General features: G+C 41.8%; 2 protein-coding genes across 2 annotated transcripts in view; one reads left to right on the forward strand and one right to left on the reverse strand.

The window, feature by feature from the left end:
* The window catches only part of cemip (cell migration inducing hyaluronidase 1), a 77808-nt gene extending 63868 nt beyond the window's left edge, over window positions 1-13940 (forward strand). The window contains exons 22-28 of the mRNA XM_071537960.1: window positions 1630-1841; window positions 4070-4255; window positions 6053-6257; window positions 7407-7493; window positions 7655-7812; window positions 10138-10238; window positions 11866-13940. Coding sequence (XP_071394061.1) covers window positions 1630-1841; window positions 4070-4255; window positions 6053-6257; window positions 7407-7493; window positions 7655-7812; window positions 10138-10238; window positions 11866-11993 — 1077 coding nt within the window. The 3' untranslated portion in view covers window positions 11994-13940. The remainder of the gene's footprint in view (window positions 1-1629; window positions 1842-4069; window positions 4256-6052; window positions 6258-7406; window positions 7494-7654; window positions 7813-10137; window positions 10239-11865) is intronic.
* A 2665-nt stretch (window positions 13941-16605) lies between these two features.
* On the reverse strand, window positions 16606-19244 carry mesd (mesoderm development LRP chaperone). The gene is made up of 3 exons (XM_071537963.1): window positions 19089-19244; window positions 18124-18356; window positions 16606-17556 (listed from the first exon to the last, which is right to left on the reverse strand). The coding sequence occupies exons 1-3, from the start codon at window positions 19242-19244 to the stop codon at window positions 17286-17288; spliced, it is 660 nt and encodes a 219-aa protein (XP_071394064.1). The 3' UTR covers window positions 16606-17285.
* Window positions 19245-19827: the final 583 nt, after the last annotated feature.

Raw genomic sequence — 19827 nt, forward strand, 5'->3', positions numbered from 1 at the left:
TTCTGCATATGTAATTGTACTCGTATTGTTCTGAGGGGGCGCCTTTGTTATTTTGGATTGCAGATTGGCCATTTAACATTTGACAAAAAAAAAAAAATTAAATTGTTTGCTTTAACCACGCTCCTCCAGAATGATTTTCAGCTAAACCCCTTGTCAGACTAAAGGGAAACTAATTTCACACGCTGCGAGGTGGGAGAGAAGAAGGGAGGCGTAATGAATGTACTTTCCAAAAATAATTATTCAATTAATTAGTTTAATGAATAATTCAAATGCGCTTTAGCATTCATAGAGGGAAACACTGGTGTTATTGAGTTTGGCTCATCTCTGTGTGTTTGTTCCCTCTGACAGGCCTTTGCTTCCTCTGAGCTTTAGCAGGACTATATACTGACACATGGCAACTTTTTCTTCTGCATCCATACAAGTTGTGACCAGTAATATTTCCCTTCTAGACACGCCTTTCCTTTCCAGCAGGATCACTCAAATCTTTGGATTACAAAGTTTTACTATTTGCTTTTCGTGCATTAAAAGTCAGTGACAAGAAAGCGGGTGTGGCGGACAAGTGCTGTACAGGTGTAAGAGGGATAAAGAAAGTGAAAAAGAGGTGTAAAATGTGTGTGAACATGTTAATTGATTTAATCAACATGTAAGATAATAAGTAATTTAATTTAACTGATACACTTATCCAATTATCACTGATGTACTTTTTACAGGTGCTATGCCATATTTTATAAGGTGTGTTATTGTACTGCTTCTAAATAGAGACAGTCTTCAAATTCAAATGGTCCTATTATTGGCAGGACAAAGGGTGGACAAAGTAATGGAAACATCTAAACAATATATGAATATGAAGTACCTTTTCATCAACCAATAAATAAGTCTATTATTCAATTATCTGTTGACACTAAATCCTCTTTCAGGCGGTTCTTCTTGTCTCCCTTGTCTCGAAGTGTAACAGGTAAAGCTACACTGCGCTGCTAGTTTGGCACACTTTATTCCCCCACGAGGGCACATTGCTCTGACTAATGCTCTACTTTTGTCACAGTTATATTTCAAGAGAAAGAGCTCTGCTTCATGGGAGAGGAGTGAGAATAGCCTATCCTCCTGGGCAGCCGGCTCCACCTGTGGCAGCCTGGTTCTAAAAATCGGGCGAATTTCCTTCATTTCTTTTTCTTCATATGAGATCACCTGTCATAAAGGCTGCAAACCCACGGGGTCACGACTGCCCTTTGATTAACTTTTTGTTATCATTACTTTTCGACCAGACGTCTGACCAGAAAAATCATTCCAGTGTGGTGTGGATGGATTTTGCTCAAGGTTTTTCTCTGTAAAACCTGATATGAAATCTGCTTCACCTTGCCTGAAGGAGCTGCTAACACACTGGCTTGGTTAACCCTAACCCTTAGTCTGGTTTTCAATGGAGAGTTTTAGCATCCCATGATGGTCTAAATGCTGTTTCAGAGGCTCTTCCACCCTGACAACAGTAGAATTGTGGGGGAAACCTTCTGAAATCCTTGTGAAATTTTTGATATTTTTTGGCAGGAAAATTTAAAGATGTTATATACAACATAGCAGTTATTCAAACCAAAAATATCAGCTCTAACCCTTCTTAATGGCTGTGTGTGTCTTCAGATCTACATCCAGACACGTAACCCGGCCAACCTGAACATGCAGATAGTGAAGGACGAGTATCCTGACCGGCCCCTGGCACTAGAGGGCGCCCTGGGCAAGAGGAAGCACTACCAGCAGTTCCAGCCGGTGGTCACTCTGGCCAAGGGCTACACCATCCACTGGGACCAGGCGGCTCCTGCTGAGGTCACCGTCTGGCTCATCAACTTCAACAAGTCAGTAAACACATGAGCAACAACATGCGCACACACACACACACACACACACACACACACACTCATGACTAAGGGCGCGTTCACAGCAAGCAGTGGAGCGGTTTATTCAAACTCCGGAGCGATTACTCCTTTAGTTCGGTTTGAGTCTCAGTCCTGTTGTGCGGTTTGTTAGGAGTGAGAACATAATCCAAACCAGCTAGAAACAACCCCAAAACGCAAGGGATTATGGGTATAAGGAGATGGATTCTGACGTCTGATAACCAGCATTTCCTCATGCTTGGAAAACCTGGACTGATGCTCATATTCAGCTATTCCTTCATGTGTTCTTAACTGGTATGAACACCAAAGAAGAAGAGCATAGACGAGTCCTAGTTACAGAGACTGGAATCAGATTGAACTCCCCCTCGCTGCTAAAATCTCTACCGTATCAAATATGGAAAGTGAGTCAGAAGAACAGAGACGGGGTTCAGTACAAATAAAGATTGCGCTGGCATCAGAGGAGTGTGAACAGCATCAGGCGTGCCAACAGTATTTCGAGTGTTTCTATAAATGTATATGCGCTGTCACATTTCGTTCAAAAGTTTCTTCCTTTTAACTCGGTTTGTATCTGGAAGAAAAGCAGAATATAACCCCTAAACAGAGTAAAAAAAAAAACCTTTTGACCCGATCAGTGAAAACGGTCCAGCCAATCACAGACGAGCTTTTTGACCCACCTGCTGCTGTTGACGCCCACCACCACCGACCAGAGGGCTTCATCTGCTGCCGTCACCCATGCTTGAACTGGACGCCAGGCTGCATTCCTCCTCCAAGTCCTCCATCACCCTGTTACTGGGAGCAGCAGTGGACCCGAACCCTCAGAGGAGGAAGAGGACGAGGAAGTTTTTGTCCCTGGTGTTGCCACTCTGTCACTTTGACAGTTGTGAAATTGCAGGTTTTTATATGATTGGGGCACCTACTAGTGCGAGATGCAGCAAACTAGAAATATGCCATTTTCCAGGGAGGAAAAGTAATGGGATTTTGATATAAAAGTCCAAGAAAATTGTATTTTTTTTTTTGTTTGGCTGATGTTGTCTCCATCTTTGACGCGTTCATTGCTGTGGTGTTTCTTCACCTGTCAATCAAACAGACGTCTTTCTCCTTGGACTTTCTGTTGATGCAGTTTGAGTGTCTGTAGGTGGCGCTCTGTTCTTTGTCTGTTCAGCCATGGTGGCTATCACTGCTCACGCCAACTACCCAGTTCTTCTTCTTCTGTGTATTCCAAATAAACCGGAGACATAAAATGCATCACTTCCTCTGCGGTGGAGGATTTTTCCCGGGAAAGAGCTACCAGACTCCGGGTATTTTGAGCAGCAAATGTTAAAGCTTTGTGTTCTATCAGTCAGCGATAGAGTAGCAAAACAGACATTTATTTATATGAAAATGTTGGATTATTACTTCAAACAGGTGACATGTGAAATTAGCTGACAAGGTGAAAAAGTCAATTTCCACTTCATTTGTTTTGAACACTGTTCCTTCCTCGCAGGCTCTCTGTAAATGGCAAACCAAATGGCAGGGCAGCTATTGAGGTCACTTGCATCATTTATCACTCCTGAGTCATACTCCCGCTCTATCCTGCGAACTGTTTACAAAGGATTCACCACAGAAATGGGGAGAGGCATACTTTGTGGTGGCTGCTTGTCGTTCCTCCCGGCGGCCCCTCCCTTCACATGCAGTTTACAGTGTGGCCGTCATCCATTTAAATAGCGTAAGGTCGCTCGTCATTTCAGGCATGTCAGCTATTCTCTGTGGCCTCTATGGCCCGAGCCCGCCCTTAGATGGACAGGCAAGCCCCACAGCAGCAGTGCAGTGCCAAAACACAAAGTTCCCATGGAGGTTGCGTGCGTCAATGGCGCCATCTGCGGTTCAGAGAGCCTCACAGCGAGTCAAGCTGCAAAGCGGTTACTCAGGATTTTCTGCAGGGGAGAGCTGAATTATGACTTGCTATATTGCATATTTGTCATGATTTAATAGAAGAGTTGGTCTCTCTCTGTCTCTGAGTTTAAACTGATGATGATTTAAAGGGCTGCTCTCTCTTGGTGAGTGATAATGATAATGTGATAATGATTTAAAGAGCTGGTGAATTTAACCAAATGCCCTATTTTGCTTAATGACTATGTTGAGAAAGAGGTTCTCCTGGGAGAATAAATGTAAAATATCATAAAACATCGGCCTGTTTGTTGTTGTTTCAGAAATGACTGGATCAATGTGGGCCTCTGCTACCCACAAGGCACCGCCTTCACAATCATCTCTGACATCCACAACCGTCTGACCAAGCAGACCCGCAAAACCGGCGTCTTCATGAGGACGACCCAGAGGGAGAAGATCAACCACTCCAACCTGGCCAGAGGCTACTACTACTGGGAGGAAGACACTGGGTGAGACGGGGGGTCAGCTAGTCAGGTCACAAGCAGATTAGAAGCCCAGTAGAGTACATTCAGTTTAATATCATGTCATACTATATAGTTACTCCATAAAATTTCCCCAAACTCTAGATTTATTGTATTTTGTTTATTATATCATGCTCTGATTGTAATAGTTATCATGAACTCACAATGTGCCTATGATGTCCTTATGATGCCTTATGATCACCACTTAAAGTGTTACCTATTTATGAGTTCTAGTCGGGGATCTAGTGGAGAGTAAACCACCTACACTCAGCTAACTTTTATTTGCAGAATAGAGTTTAGGCTGACATCACTCTTTATGATGTAAATTGATAATACACATCAGTAGTATCAAACTGATGTAAATTATATGAAGATAGGGTAGGATAGGATAGGATATCTAAAAAGCACACATTAATGCTTTTCTTAAAGTGCAATAGATTTGTGTTTATATTGGTGGTTGTTATTGCTTTATGATGATGCTTTACGACTGGAGGTCATAGCTTACCTCCTTTTTATTTAACACTTATCAGCACACTGACACTTTTGGACAATTCGCCCATTTTAACAAATCATTTAATCTAGTATTGAGTCCTCAAAAGTTATTTTTCTAAAATCAGTGTGAAAACATCTGCCAATAGGAGGAGATAATTCCACAAATGCAGTTTGATGACTCTGCTACTATCATTCAGTGCGCTGCAAAAACTGACAAACTTGTTAAGTTATTGTATCTTGTCTCCAGACTTATCAAGCTTATTTTAGGATATTTTTTTTAGTGAAATCACTGGCATCTGCACTGGCAGATAATTCTACCGGTTCCAACAAATTTGACTCTTTTTTTTCAGGTTAATGTACTGAACAGAAATATAAACACAACACTTTTGTTTTTGCTCCCATTTTTCATGAGTTGAAATAAAAGATCTAAGACTTTTTCTATGCACACAAAAGGCTTATTTCTCTCACATTTTGGTCACAAATGTGTTTAAATCCATGTTAGTGAGCACTTCTCCTTTGCCAGATAATCCATCCACATGACAGGTGTGGCATATCAAGATGCTGATTAAACAGCATGATTATTGCACAGGTGTGCCTTGGGCTGGTCACAATAAAAGGCCTTTACATTTACATTTACAGACATTTACTTGGTAAAAGTGAAATTGTCTTGGAGCAATGTTCCTTGTTTCCAGATTTTCTTAATTGTTTTATGATGATTTCTTGAAAGAACTCATATTGGCATGAATCAAGTGAAAGTTATTGAAACCAGCAAGATTATCTGCCATTGCAGCAAGATAATTTGCTGCAATAATAAGCTTGATAGTCTGCAAACAAGTTAAAGTCACTTCACAGCTTGCCATATTTTGCAGTGTGTTACTTGGTACGTGAACGTTTTTTAAAACAAGGTTGATTTGCATTGGAAACAAGTGAAATGATCTCACCCTTTTTCTCTTGTTTTAAGAGAAAACAGATTGTAAGCCTCAATACTGAATTAAATTACTTGTTAAAATGGATATGTTTGGCGGTGAATACAGATGAACCACTCTCACTGGGCCCAAAAGTACTTTGAAGAGAATGCAAAAGAGCAAACGAGAGAAGACGAAAGAGGGGATATAGAATAGAGGGAGGACAGAAGAGAGTGAGAAGGAGGAAGAGAAGTAAAGAGAAGAGAGATAGATGAGGGATTCGGAGGGAAAATGGAGTGAGCAGGGAATGAAGTCCTGATTGTCAGACGCCTTTTTTTTCCTCTCAGCGGAAATAAACGGATTGCGTGTGTGTGTCCCGGTGTTGCAGCCTTCTGTTCCTGAAGGTGAAAGCCCACAACGAGCGGGAGGAGTTCGCCTTCTGCTCCGTCAAGGGCTGCGAGAGGGTCAAGATCACGGCGGTCATCCCCAAAGGCAGCCCGCCCAGCGACTGCATGGCCCAGGCCTACCCCAAACACGCCGAGATGCCCATCGTGGACGTGCCCATGCCCAGGAAGACGCCCGACGCCAGGCTGGTGAGGACAAGGGAGGAGGAGGGAGGGAGGGAGGGAGGGAGGGAGGTCATGGCTTCCCACCGGTCACGGGATTTCCGGGAATGTCAGGGAATTTAGAGAGGTTTATTCCAGACAGGGGGAGTCGGGGAGTTTGGGAAATTCTCGGGGGTAAGTCAGGGAATTTTACAAATTTGTCAGTTAACAGGAATGTGTAGCAGCAGAATGTGTTTCCCAAGTTCTGTCACACATTCATTGCATTAGATGCTGGTTTTCAGCCCAGTTGCAGTGGAAACCAGACTGTTCTTTAGACCAGTGGTTCTCAAAGTGGGGTCCGGGGACCCCCAGGGGTCCTTGAGGGGGTTCCAGGGGGTCCCCAGCAAAAAGGGGAATCATTTATTTTCACTATAATTCCATCCATAAGTAACACAATGACAGAATGTATGACTATTTTGGTCATGGGTTTCATACACTTTCTGTAATAAAACATCTGAAAGCAAAAATCTTATCAGATGGGGGACCCTGGGACAAAATCTTATCAAATGGGGGTCCGTGGTCTAATTTGTGTCAGTTTAGGGGTCCTTGACGTGAAAAAGTTTGAGAACCACTGCTTTAGACTTTAGAAAAACAATAACAAACCAGGAAGGAAGCTCTACTTTAGATCATGGAAATACTCTGACTTAGTTATGGAAAGTCATGTGAAAAGCCATGGAATTTTATATCAGGGCCACAGTGGAAACCTGGAAAATTGTTAATGACTTACCATGTTTTCATACAGTACCATGCATTTTTTCTTTATCTCTGTATGTTCCTCTGCTGCACACCCTGCATCCATACTGTTACTCATATATCCCATACTTCTCATTCATATATTTCTACTTTATACATTCTACGGTTGTGACTGTCAGTTGTGTTATATTTAATATCCCGCATTTGCTCTATTTCTATTTATATCCTATTTTTCTTTGCTATTACTATTTGCTGCTGCCACGACCCAATTTCCCCAGAGAAATCATTAAAGTTTCATCTTACAGTATCTTATATTAAATCCACAGTGCAGCACACTGAGATGACTAAACGGACAGATGAGGATGTTGCATTTCAAATATTTCATATTAATATGCCAAATGCACTGTGTCTAACCAAACTCTGTTCCTCTGCTTGTCCTCTCAGCTCACACCAGAGCACTTCCTGGAGGTCAAGCTGGAGTCCTACAACACTCGCTTCTTCCACATCAAGGAGGACTTTGCCTACACTGAGGTGACTGTTGTCTCATTAAGATGAAGATCCTGGGTGTCTTGTAGCAAATAGCATGAGGGAAACATCGCTACCACCTTTCTCACTGCTGAATCTAAAGTGGTAAAGTTACTATCGGCCTGTACCAGGACAGTATTGTGATTGGTTGTTGTCTTGTTTGACAGGTGAATGGCAGGAAGCTGTACCAACCAGAAGACGGGGTGCAGCTGACGATAATCGACGGGCATGATGGGAAGGTGGTGGAGAGCAAAGGCTTCAGGAACTCTATACTGCAGGGAATCCCTGCGCAGATCGACAGCTACATCAGTGGACTGAGAGAGGGGTAAGAAGGGCACTAACCCTAACCCTAACCCTGCACCTCTACTGTTACACTACGCAAAACAACCTGCAATCAAAGGTTTTATAGTCACACTTTTTATGAGATTCAGTTTTCAGTCTTCCACTTGTGTAAGAGGTACAATCAACTTAGAAAACATTTTACAAATTTACACAAATGGGAGACAAAAAGGAAAACGAAGAAAAGAAAGGAAAATGGGAGTATGATGTTGTTTTTGCATAAATAGCATAGGTAGATTGATGTGATATTCAAGAAAGAAAACCAAAATTCTAGACTATTAATATTGAATTAAACCCATAACACCTCCAGAAGCAACAGGTAGTTCTGTCATCTAACCCTAATCCTAACCCGAGTCCACAATATCTCACCTAATATACTGAACAAAAATAGAAAACGCAACACTTTTGTTTTTGCTCCCATTTTTCATGAGTTGAAATAAAAGATCTAAGACTTTTTCTATGCACACAAAAGGCTTATTTCTCTCACATTTTGTTCACAAATTTGTTTAAATCCATGTTAGTAAGCACTTCTCCTTTGCCAAGATAATCCATCCACCTGACAGGTGTGGCATATCAAGATGCTGATTAAACAGCATGATTATTGCACAGGTGTGCCTTGGGCTGGCCACAATAAAAGGCCACTCTAAAATGTGCAGTTTTTAATCACACAACACCATGCCACAGATGTCGCAAGTTTTGACTGCAGGAATGTCCACCAGAGCTCATGTTGCAGCATGATAATGCACGGCCCCATGTTGCAAGGATCTGTACACAATTCCTGGAAGCTGAAAACATCCTAGTTCTTGCATGGCCTGCATACTCACCAGACATGTCACCCACAATCAACAACCTGATCAACTCTATGCGAAGGAGATGTGTCGCACTGCATGAGGCAAATGGTGGTCACACCAGATACTGACTGATTTTTAAAAAAAATGTAGCCCTAGTCATGTGAGATCCATAGTTCAGTGCCTAATAAATGTATTTTTTCAAGATAAAACTGCACATTTTAGAGTGGCCTTTTATTGTGACCAGCCCAAGGCACACCTGTGCAATAATCATGCTGTTTAATCAGCATCTTGATATGCCACACAAAGGAGAAATGCTCACTAACACGGATTTAAACACATTTGTGACACAAATGTGAGAGAAATAAGCCTTTTGTGTGCATAGAAAAAGTCTTAGATCTTTTATTTCAACTCATGAAAAGTGGGAGCAAAACCAAAAGTGTTGCGTTTATATTTTTGTTCAGTTAATTCTATACTGCGAAACTCTGATGGACTCCTAGCCATTTATTATCATACAAACTAATCAAGGTCAAGGTCAAGGTAAACTTTATTATCCCAGATAGGGAAATTCAGGTGGTCATGGTGCAAAAGTACACAAAGCAGTCATAAAAACTATACAAACTATACAATATACAGTCCCCGCTTCCATCTCCCCAACACACGCGCCCACACACACACACACACACACGCCCACGTGTGCACACACACACACACACACACACACACAGAGTATTTCCAAGCACCCTCGCTCTGGCATACGCTGACACACACACTAATGTAGAGACAGATGCATAGTCAGTCTTATACACTGTCTGTCAATGGCCACATCAGCCAGGGCATCAATCCATATAGTAGACTAGACATTACAACTTGAGCTTGCCTGCTACCATTAATCACCCTATATACTTTAAACCTCCTATCACATTCTAAAACCCTAAATCTAATATCAAATGTAATTCGAAAACAATAGAGATGCTGAATGATGATGATGTTTTTTCATTCATCCTATCCCATTTCAGGGTATCACGCAGCCTTTTTCTACAGGGTGCTGTTGTACTCATAGTTGTCAGATCGTCTCTGCCCTGATGGATGGGAGGCAAATTCCTCCTCGCCGTATTTACCCACCCACTTTGATACTCTAATAATTACCTCCATCACCATAGTCAGTGCTGGAGGGGGGATTGTGCATCCCACCGTGATGCCAATTTCCAGTCACTGCCATGCTGTGGCAAATTACAATGTTGCGAAGAAGAAAAATAAATTGTTGAAAAGAAATTGCGTTCCATCCACAGACAGGCTGTGTTGCACTGAGCCAAATGCATTCGGGGCAATGTCAGGTACTTTGATAACAAAATACCGTCTCAGTCGCCACTATAATAACTCTGTATACGCATGCGACAATTCAGATAGCAGATAAACGCGTGCATTTAAATGACCATATACAAACAAAACTTTTCTCTCTTGCCTTTGAAGGTTCAACAGCACAAAAACTACAATATTTCCCCCTCCTTCTCTTTCTCTAGTTCCATTGTCGTCATGACATCTAAGGGCCGTCTGGTGACCAGAGGACCCTGGACTAAAGTCATGGAGAGACTTGGAGCAGACAGAAGCGTCAAATTGAAAGGTAACTGAATATGTATTTTTGCTTTTTGTATTATATGTGTGCTTCAGCTCTCAGCATGAATACAAAACACATCAGCCAGTATGTATTTTCAACAGATATGCACTAGATGGCGCCATTGCTACGCTGGTTGCATTCAGGGACACAGGCCACAGTGTGAGAACCACTGTGAATGACTGGCTATATACTCATCGTGACTTATGAAGAGGGACTCTAGAGACATTTTGGCCATGCAGCAGGACATATCTCAGTGTCCAGTAATGCTGATTTACTCTGATGATGTAGAAACTGATTCATATGCAGCTTAGGAAAAATTAGTGACTCTGTCTTGTAAAAAGCTAGTCATCTATGAAATGAGTCGCTCGGAAGAAAGTCCAAGGCCCTCTACCAAATCTAAAAGCCTTTATTTGGTCATGGTAGAATTAAAACAATTAGAATTAGTTTTTTCTTGTTTTTCTTCCACTTGTTTTTCTTAAGTTGCTGTTGATCTTTCCTGACTTTTCCAAAGAGCACCTGCAGATATCGGTCCTGCAAACCAGACCCGAGTTTCCCTATCCCTATTCTACATGCAGTAGTGACTCAGCACTTTTCAGAGAATGGGAAAACATTCCACTGCATGTGGCCCCTGCCCAAGAAACGTAGCCTACATTGTGTGTGTGTGTGTGTGTGTGTGTGTGTGTGTGGAGGGTCAGTTGGCTACATGCCTTAGCAGCAGGGTCCTTCCTCCAGCCCTACCCTTTCTAACTCTGTTTTCCAAAAAAAAAAAGTCAGAGCGATCCACTCATGCTAAAAACTGCAGCATTTCAAATGAGGAGTCCACATTCCACACATACATCCCAGACCGGGTCAGAGGACATGGAGGGAGGGAGGGAGGGGGTGCATTTTTCTGACTGAGCGGCCAAACAAATGTATGGTCTATTTGTGTAAATGGTATTCCTGGGTAGGGTGAGAAACTCTATGGTATTCACTTTAGGAGGACGACTAGTGGACAGCTCTGCATTTCCAGCGTTGATTTCTGCAACTATCTATCTACTTTCATTCTGTAGTGAATTGGTTTAGAGAAGCAGGCTTGTGATCAGATGGTTGCCAGTTTGAATCCCAGGCCACAAATCTTTCTCGTAATGGCGTTGGCTTGCAAAAATGTAAACATCAATTAAAAAATGTCATTACAAAGTTACATTGCAAATAATATAATTTGGATGGAGAGGTTGTGAAATTGTGATGGGCAAGCTAGCGTGGCTAATATTGCGATTCATTTTTCTGCCCCACGATGCGTATTGTCACATTTTTGCCACAATATTTTTGCGATTATATATTGAATTTCGAAATATCGTCCCATCCTTATCCAGCGACTTATTACATTAGCAGCTTTTATTACGTTTTTGAGCCATTTAGAAGGACGTTTTAGGCCATGCCGTGCCTTAAAAGTGATCAATAAAATTATATGTATTACATTTTGATGTTATTACATGATAAGTTGCTACAGACTGTGGTTGTACTGGGCAGCTCCCAGTGTGAATGTGTGGAACTGACTGAATGTAAAGCAGGGTGGTGTTGAAAAATAGCATGCTGCTACGACTCTTCATCTTGTGAACCAGGATCACTGAGTCCTTGTCTCCCCTCCCTGCAGACAAGCTGGTGTTCGTGGGCTTCAAGGGCTCCTTCCATCCCGACTGGGTTCGCCTGGAGGCGGACGAGGACCGAGCCAAGATCCACCAGGTGCTGCCCATACCTGTGGTGCACAAGATGAAGCTATGAGGGCCAGGCAGAGTGGGGAGGACAGCCGAGAGACTATATAGCCCCCATATACTGACACACATACCCCCCCCACGAAAACACACACATGGACACACACCCCCACACGCACACGAACACACACACACACACACACTGCCAGCGCTGAAGAGTCAGTTGCTCCAAGCCATCGGTCCAGGATCAAGTGGGGTTTTTTTTTTTTTTGGATTGGCGGTGAGAAAGAATGATGTGATCCGGTGTGTGGGTGAGGGAAAGACCTCCACCCAGAGCCAGCACTGCCCAACTTGAACTGTGTCTGTGTGAGGCCCCCCACCCATCAATGGAAAGCTTTCAGGTGACATTATGCACCCTCTGGCGGCCATATTGGAGGTCCTCAGCTCTTGGGCAACAGTGGCTGAGAACAGCTGGTTGCGTTTCTTAATGTATATCTTGGCCGTCTCAACAGAATTCAATAGACATGGTTAATATCTGTGCTGTTTTTGACTGGGAACTGATCATCACTGATACTTGATTTTGTGTTCAGATAATGTCAGCTTGTTAGCTAGCTAACCATAGTATCTGGTCAGCTAACCCTCACTGTCTTGATGTAAACAGAAACACATCTTATTTGTGCTCTAGCTAACATATCTAGCAGAAGCTAGCAGTGGCTAGTTGTTGCATGTTAACATTAACATCAGTCACTTGATAAATTAGCTTCCTGGCTAGTTAGCTAGCTAATAAAGCCAAAACCCAAGTTCATTTTGGTTCTCAAGCTACAACTTGTAGTGTTTTGGAGTGGAGACTAGAACTAAACACAAGACAGTTTACTGTTTCATAGTAGCCTATAACCTAATTTGAAGCCAAAGCTACTTTATCAGACTATTTACTCTTACTTCTAACATTACTGAATTGATCTACAGCCACAATGTTTTTTCAGGTATCTCTTTTTTTCCAGCCTGGTTGTTATATTTTTAGACATTATTAACAAACAGCTAATTCTCCAGTGGACCTCCATGATGGCGCCAGCCGCGGTTGATAACAGATTTGTGACACAACTGCAAAGCCTCTACAGTAAGAGAGGGAGGAAAGACTAGGAGAGTGTGGGCCAGCTAATCAAACGCATGCATATCTGCACCACCAAGCACCCTTCCCATGCAGGTCTCTGTGTTCTGTGACAAACGTGGACGTTGAGTGGTTCGACCGTACTGCTTTGTTTGAATAAAGTCGCCGTTTAAAGAGAGAAAAGAGAAGAAGAAAAAATTAAAAGAAACATTCCTCGTTTTTTGCATCCTGCCCAGTGGTTGTTGACCTTGCTCTGTTTCATTCCCGTGGAGCTCTTGAGCACTAGCTCACTTGATATTGTGATGTTTTTCCTCTCATATTTGTTTCATATCAATGTTTGTGGTTCCATCTGTCTGTGTTTTTTGGAGTGTACCAGCGAGAAGCCCATAACTAAATCAAAAGATAACTGGCAAATGATTAAATTATCCAACTGAATGTAAAATCAGGGAATTTTTAAATGTGCAATTTACCCCCCGTTTAAAAATTAAGGAGAAATATTTGTTCCCATCTGGCAAGAAAAAGGATGATTCCCCTTTGCCGAAATAGCTGGTCTTTTTTCGGAGGTCGTAGCAGTTTAGTGTTTTGTATGTTTAATGTGTTTTTAAGAATCCACAGATTGATAACAGAGATATATTTTATACTTATTTATTGTACAGACACAATTGATCAAAATCTAGAAGGGATATCTTTTGAGTTGTAAATGTATTACTGTCCTATACTGTAAGAAACCATATAGCTTCATTTCAAAAAAAGAATTATGCCGGGCACTCACTGCATACAAGCATATGACTCTTGGTATAGTTGATGAGTTGTTTTAACCGTACACCAAATGGATGTGTTGTATATGTGGCTTGGGCTTGTAAAGTGATGAAACCCCATGACCCCTTTGAATCTCTTTGAAGACTTTTTGTACAGAAATAAATGATGAATGAATAAATGGACGGTTCTCCTGTCTGTCATTATGATAGCACTTAGAATATTTCTTTTTTTTTTTCTTTCTTTCACAGCTTTTACCCTCGACACACCCGCAGGCCTTGTCACCAGCGTTTTTTCCCATGCAATTTTACTGCTTTATGCAATCATTGTTTGAACATGAAAACAAATGACATCCAGATTTTACTCTGACCAACTACCATGACTGCATTTTTTTTTTAGAACAGACACTTTGATTTCTTGGAAAATAACTGCCATTTTTATTGGCAATGTTAATGGCTTCTATAGGTTTAAAATACCATGAGGAGGGGCTCCGTCTGGTGCTGGGCCATTGGTGTGTGTGTGTGTGTGTGTGTGTGTGTGTGCGTGTGTGTATGTGTGTGTGTGTGTGTGTACAGAGTAAAGGGTGTGGCTCCCTAGCCCATTATAAATCATTGTGGAATGCCGAGTTCTGCTCACATGCTGAGGAAGTGAAGGGAAAAAAGACGACTTGTAAAAAAAACTAAGCCATTAGCTGAGGCCTCCTAACCAGCAGTGTGTTCCTGCTGGTCTCTGAGCCTGTGCACGGTTTCCATAATTGCCTCTGAAAACCAACAACACATTTTTTATTGTTTGCTCAGGCACACTGCAAAAATGTTCGCCTTAACAAGTCATACATCACATTCAGTGCTAAGGCTCGTTTTTCTTAAAACAAGTGAGAAATTCTGCCAACAGGGGTGAGATAATTTCACTTGTGTCCAATGCGGTTTCACTCGTTTCAGGAATTTTACTAGAAACAAGTGTCAGTGTCTTGAAGAAAGCAGATCGCTCCACTAGTATCAAGACACTTGATTAAAGAAAAAAACCTGAAATAAGTTGATTTGCAAGGCAAGGCAAGGCAAGGCTAGTTTATTTATATAGCACATTTCAGCAACAAGGCAATTCAAAGTGCTTTACATAAAACATTAAAAGCATCGAGACAAAATGAAAAGGATTGCATTGGAAACAAGTGAAAATCTCACCCTGTTGTCAGATTTGTTTGATGTTTTAAGAAAAAAATCTGATTTTAAAACTAAAATGTTTTACTAAATTAAAAAGCCTTATTAAGATGGATAGATTTTTTACACTTAGGTATATGTTGGTCACACATAGTGAGGCAGGAATAATGAAATGCCTTGATAATATATTTATTTTCATAACATTTCTGTTTGGAAAATTCATAAAGTGATACTAACTCCATACTGAAAGAAGTTACTTGTTTTTCTACCCTCAAAATGAATCGGTCACACTGCAACTTCTTTGCATAAGGTCTGGAAAAGTCAACAGGAAAAGTGGGAAATGTGGATTTTTTTTTTCAAAATATAGTTATAGTTTTCAATAGTAAACAAGCTTAACTGCACAATTAAACATAAGAATGTCAATGTAATTGAAACCACCGAACATTTGCTTCATGTGGCTGAAATAGTTCAGCAACATGTACTTGAACATTAGTGTTCAAATTTGATAATTCAGCCCCATTGTGTGTTGCGGTCCTGAATATTGGATTTAGCTGGAGCTTGATCAGTCATGTGGTGGGAAAGAAAAAGGAGGGTGAACTACATGACCTCCAGTCATAAAGCAATAACAACCACAGATATAGAATATATGCTTTCAGAAAACCATTCATTTATGCATTTTTGCCTCAAAGGCCCGATCTTCATCACTTGGTAATGATGTTACTATGAATTTCCATAATCAAGATTCATGTCAGCCTGAAAGAGTGGGTGAACTGGGTTTCGGTGGCTTGAGTTTTGCAATTGTGAAGACTGGATTCTGTGTGAATGACGTCTTCAGTGTTAATAACCAGAGTGTGTTTTCACTCAGAGAGCTGTGCAAGTTTCATTTCAGTAGTTGATGTGGAAACGGGAGAAATGCCGCCAATCACGGCATCTTGTCCCACCCACCACCATCATCACCAGCATCTCCACACATATTGTATTAATTCTACAATCATTCTATCCAATTACCTCATCGATCAAATCTTTCTCCACACGCACGAAGCCTTTGAAGTTGTGCGCAATATTAAAAACGTACAGCGCTGATTTTCCCCGACCAGCCAGAATATGTAAGTGCAACGTGACGAGATGATAAAAACTACATATCAAATTTAAGTGTTCAGCGTCTTCTGCCCGATGATGTCGTCTTTGCCAGGCTCCCAGCAGCAGCAGCATGGTGTCTGACTGATGTGTGCTGAGTGTTATTTCCCATGCAACCTCCCAGATGAGGAGATCCACTGACAGATGTTTGGTTGTTAATCTCAGCCAGACCCACATCATATGAAGACGCTGGCATTGTATTGAATGTCAAAACAGTGTGGCCCCTATGCTCCGTTCACATTCACCTAAAATGCTGCTTTGCGAAACAAGAATTCCCGAAAACCACAGTAAGAGGGACGTGTCAGGAACAGACACGTTTCATATCTGGGTGAAATTAAATTAAACCCAAAACCCCAATCTTCTATAGAGAACAGGTGGTGGCATCACTTGGCACCATGGATCAGCCAATAACAGATGGCCAGTTCACTCCTATTGGCAAAATGACATCCTCACACCAAAGTTGTAGAAGAAAAGTGATTCTGAGAGGGCCTGACACACACCACACCAATGGAAGATTTCTCACACAGTCATATAAAAAAATTTATTTTCTCATTCAGTGAAAAATCAAACAGAAAACATGAATGCTATGTGTGTGGTAAATCATTTAGTGTGAAGGAACGACTCTGTACCCTTACTCAAGCATTGATACCCAGAAAACCATTTCCAATGCCTAACATGGCTTTTGGCACAGAATAAAAGATTATAACAAGAAAAAAGAAATGCTTATGTTGCCTTGAATATCTTTCTAATAAACTCGCATTAGGTGATAATGTGACGACAAAAAAATGAAAAGAAACTTAACAGTACCGATTTCATGGCTGATTATAGAGAACATTTTACCGCCCTGTGACAAAGCCTAGATGATTTAGAGAGAAGTCGGCAATGTGCTTTACACTGCGACATGTTGACCCCTAACCCATCAAATATCAACGAGGAAGAGTGTGTGTGTAAAAGATGCTGTAAACCGCTGAGTGATAACTCCTGCTCACCAGTCAAGTTAATGAGCCTGGCTTCCACAGGATTTATGTAGTTCGTTCCCAACACCGACTTATGACCGATCGATGGACTGCTGCCTCCTCATGTGCTCCTGTAGCCCCCCGAGGACTTTAATGTTCACACACCTGGAAGACTCAGACAAAGCCGAGCCAGATCAGACCTGCAAACCGACAGGGGCCCGTGATCCTCCTCTCCCTCCCGCGTTATTCCCTCACAGCTCCTGTTTGAGCTGGCTGGCCCTGTTCCCCTCCAAGTCCGGGTTCTTGCCCTCCATCTTCTTCTTCTTGCCCGTCTTCTTGGCGTTGACCTCGTTCTGCTGCTTGTGTTTGCCGTCGTCCTTCTTGGCGGCGCTGCCGGGGAACACCTGTCCCTCCACGGTGACTTCCGCGCAGCGCTCCTGGGACACCAGGAAGTCTTTGACCTCCCAGGCAAAGCTGCCGTCCCGCAGCATGAAGATCACCCTGTTGGAGCCCACCACAAACCTGGGGGGAGAGGAGGAGGAGGAGGGGAAGGTGGATTACATAAGAGATTATCCACTCCTGGACTATTAACAACAGCTAAGAGGCCTTGTTAGACACAACACAGGTTGTTCTTAAATCACAGCTGAGTGGCTTATTGTTCTTATAAAACAGGGGTAACACACCAATGTAATACAATAATTTAAATGTATCTTTTATTTTAATTGTTAATGATTAAATAATAATAGTGAAATATTATTCTTCCCCCAAGTAATATAGTACTTAACAGGACTACATTACAGTGGTAAACAGTGGTAGCAGTAACAGAAGTAGTAGTAGTAGTAGTGGTAGTAGCAGTAGTAGTAGTAACAGAAGTAGTAGTTGTAGTAGCAGTAGTAGTACTAACAGTAGTAGTAGTAGTAACAGAAGTAGTAGCAGTAATACTTATAGTATGAATAGTAGTACTATTACTGTAACAATGCCTACATTACGAGTCGCTTCATATCAGAATAGATTTTGAATGTAATACAAATGTCAGATGTACCAGACCATAGAAGGCCCGGTCCTATACTACAGTGAGTGAGTTAATACCTTTGCACATCAAAGTTGGCGTTGAAGAGGCTGCCCTGCCACAGGCCTGTTATCTCCTCCGTCTCTTTCTCGGTGGGATCTCCTGACACCGTAGCGAAAACCATCAGAGTCTTCCCCTTTTTGGACAACTTCAGCAGCTCCTCGGGCTTGGAGGCGTCCACCTTGGAGAAATCGATGGCAGGCGGAGCCCTCCTGTGCTCCGGGAGGTCACCCTCCTCAATGTCATCATCCTTCTGTAGAGCAAAGAGGAGCAATAATCTAGTGTGAGTGGTGAGAGTTTCAGATAGGAAGGAAGTGACCCAGGAAGTAGCTAACTGGATTATAACTGGCCGGATGGTTTTCCCTCACTGTATATTTCTGAGGCAAACAACCTAATAAAATATCACTTAAGAGATTTCCTAAATTATTAGTAGCCACTTCGGCATACATATAATCAGCAATTATTTCGATAAGATTTAAACTTTTAGAATCGGTTTGACTGTCCCACAAAGTTCTCCCACCAAAAATAAACCGTCGTGGGCAGTGCTGAGTCGCGTGAGGTGTTTTTTTTAATTGAACTAAGTGCTGCTTGGTGGACTATATGCATGCCGAATTGAAGAGTAGGTTCTACTGATTCAGAAAACGTCTTGAGTTATATTTTATGACGCATGTACTTTTGCAGATAGTGAATGCAGAATTAAATTGACAGATTTTCGAATGGAGTAACGTTCTGTCAAGAATGGCACGTCAGGCTATCAAACAAGTAGCAGCAGTAGATACTATACTGTTTGTTGATTTGATACTGTAGATTTGTTCCTACTTGGTTAGCAATTTGTACACAAATAAGGTCGAATTTAAATGAAGAGGTTAATGTTAGAGTAGATATTAAGGGATTTGTGATGATGCAACGTTAGTTAGCGAACAGCTAAGCTAGCACTGTCTGGAGGCTGACTGAATGAATACCAAGAATTTAACGCTAACGTTACCTCCCATTCTTCCAGAAGCCGCGCCATATCGGCATCATTGTAATCCCGGATATCTTTCTTTTTCTTCGGCTTATTTTTACTGTCAGCAGCTATGATACATAACAGATATGTGCAGAGCAAGAGCACCACACACTTCCACCTGAAGTCAGACGCCATGTTTACAGATGGTGCGTTCTGATTGGCTCAGCAGTTTGCCGGTCACAAGACGCGAGGGGGCGTGTCTAAAGGAAGGAAGAGGAAAAAGGGGAAGACAGACAACCTCCTTGTAGACAGCATGTGAACTCCAAATTAAAGCTATTGTTAAAATTCACCTTCACCGTCTTGTTCTTTTTGCTGAAGCTGTCATAACCTTTCCTGTATTCCCACAATAGAAACAACATCTTTGTCTTTTTCTCATGTATTGTGTTATTTTTGAGAAACAACAACATTACCATTCAAATCCACCTGTCTTAACACAAAAATGCTGTCACATATTGAACATCAAAGCAATATTTATAATATTTAGAACTGTTAAGCGTTTTCAAAACTGGACTCACAGAATGTTACTACGTGCTGATATGAGCTTGTTAGCTATCATTTTGTCTTTTCATGTCACAGCTGTGTTTCCTGGGCTGTTAGCACTCTGACTCAGGTCACTTTCATGGTCCTTCAGTTGTCACACAATAGAAACACAAAGCTCACTTAAAATAAGTGATGACAGACTGAGGTGAGGTGATGGAAAGTGGGTTATTTGACATTA

Source organism: Centroberyx affinis, unplaced genomic scaffold (genome assembly GCF_046629955.1).
Source record: "Centroberyx affinis isolate AG114_WGS23_722 - 3 ecotype Tasmania unplaced genomic scaffold, CSIRO-AGI_Caff_v1 ptg003166l_1, whole genome shotgun sequence".
Lineage (NCBI taxonomy): Eukaryota > Metazoa > Chordata > Actinopteri > Beryciformes > Berycidae > Centroberyx > Centroberyx affinis.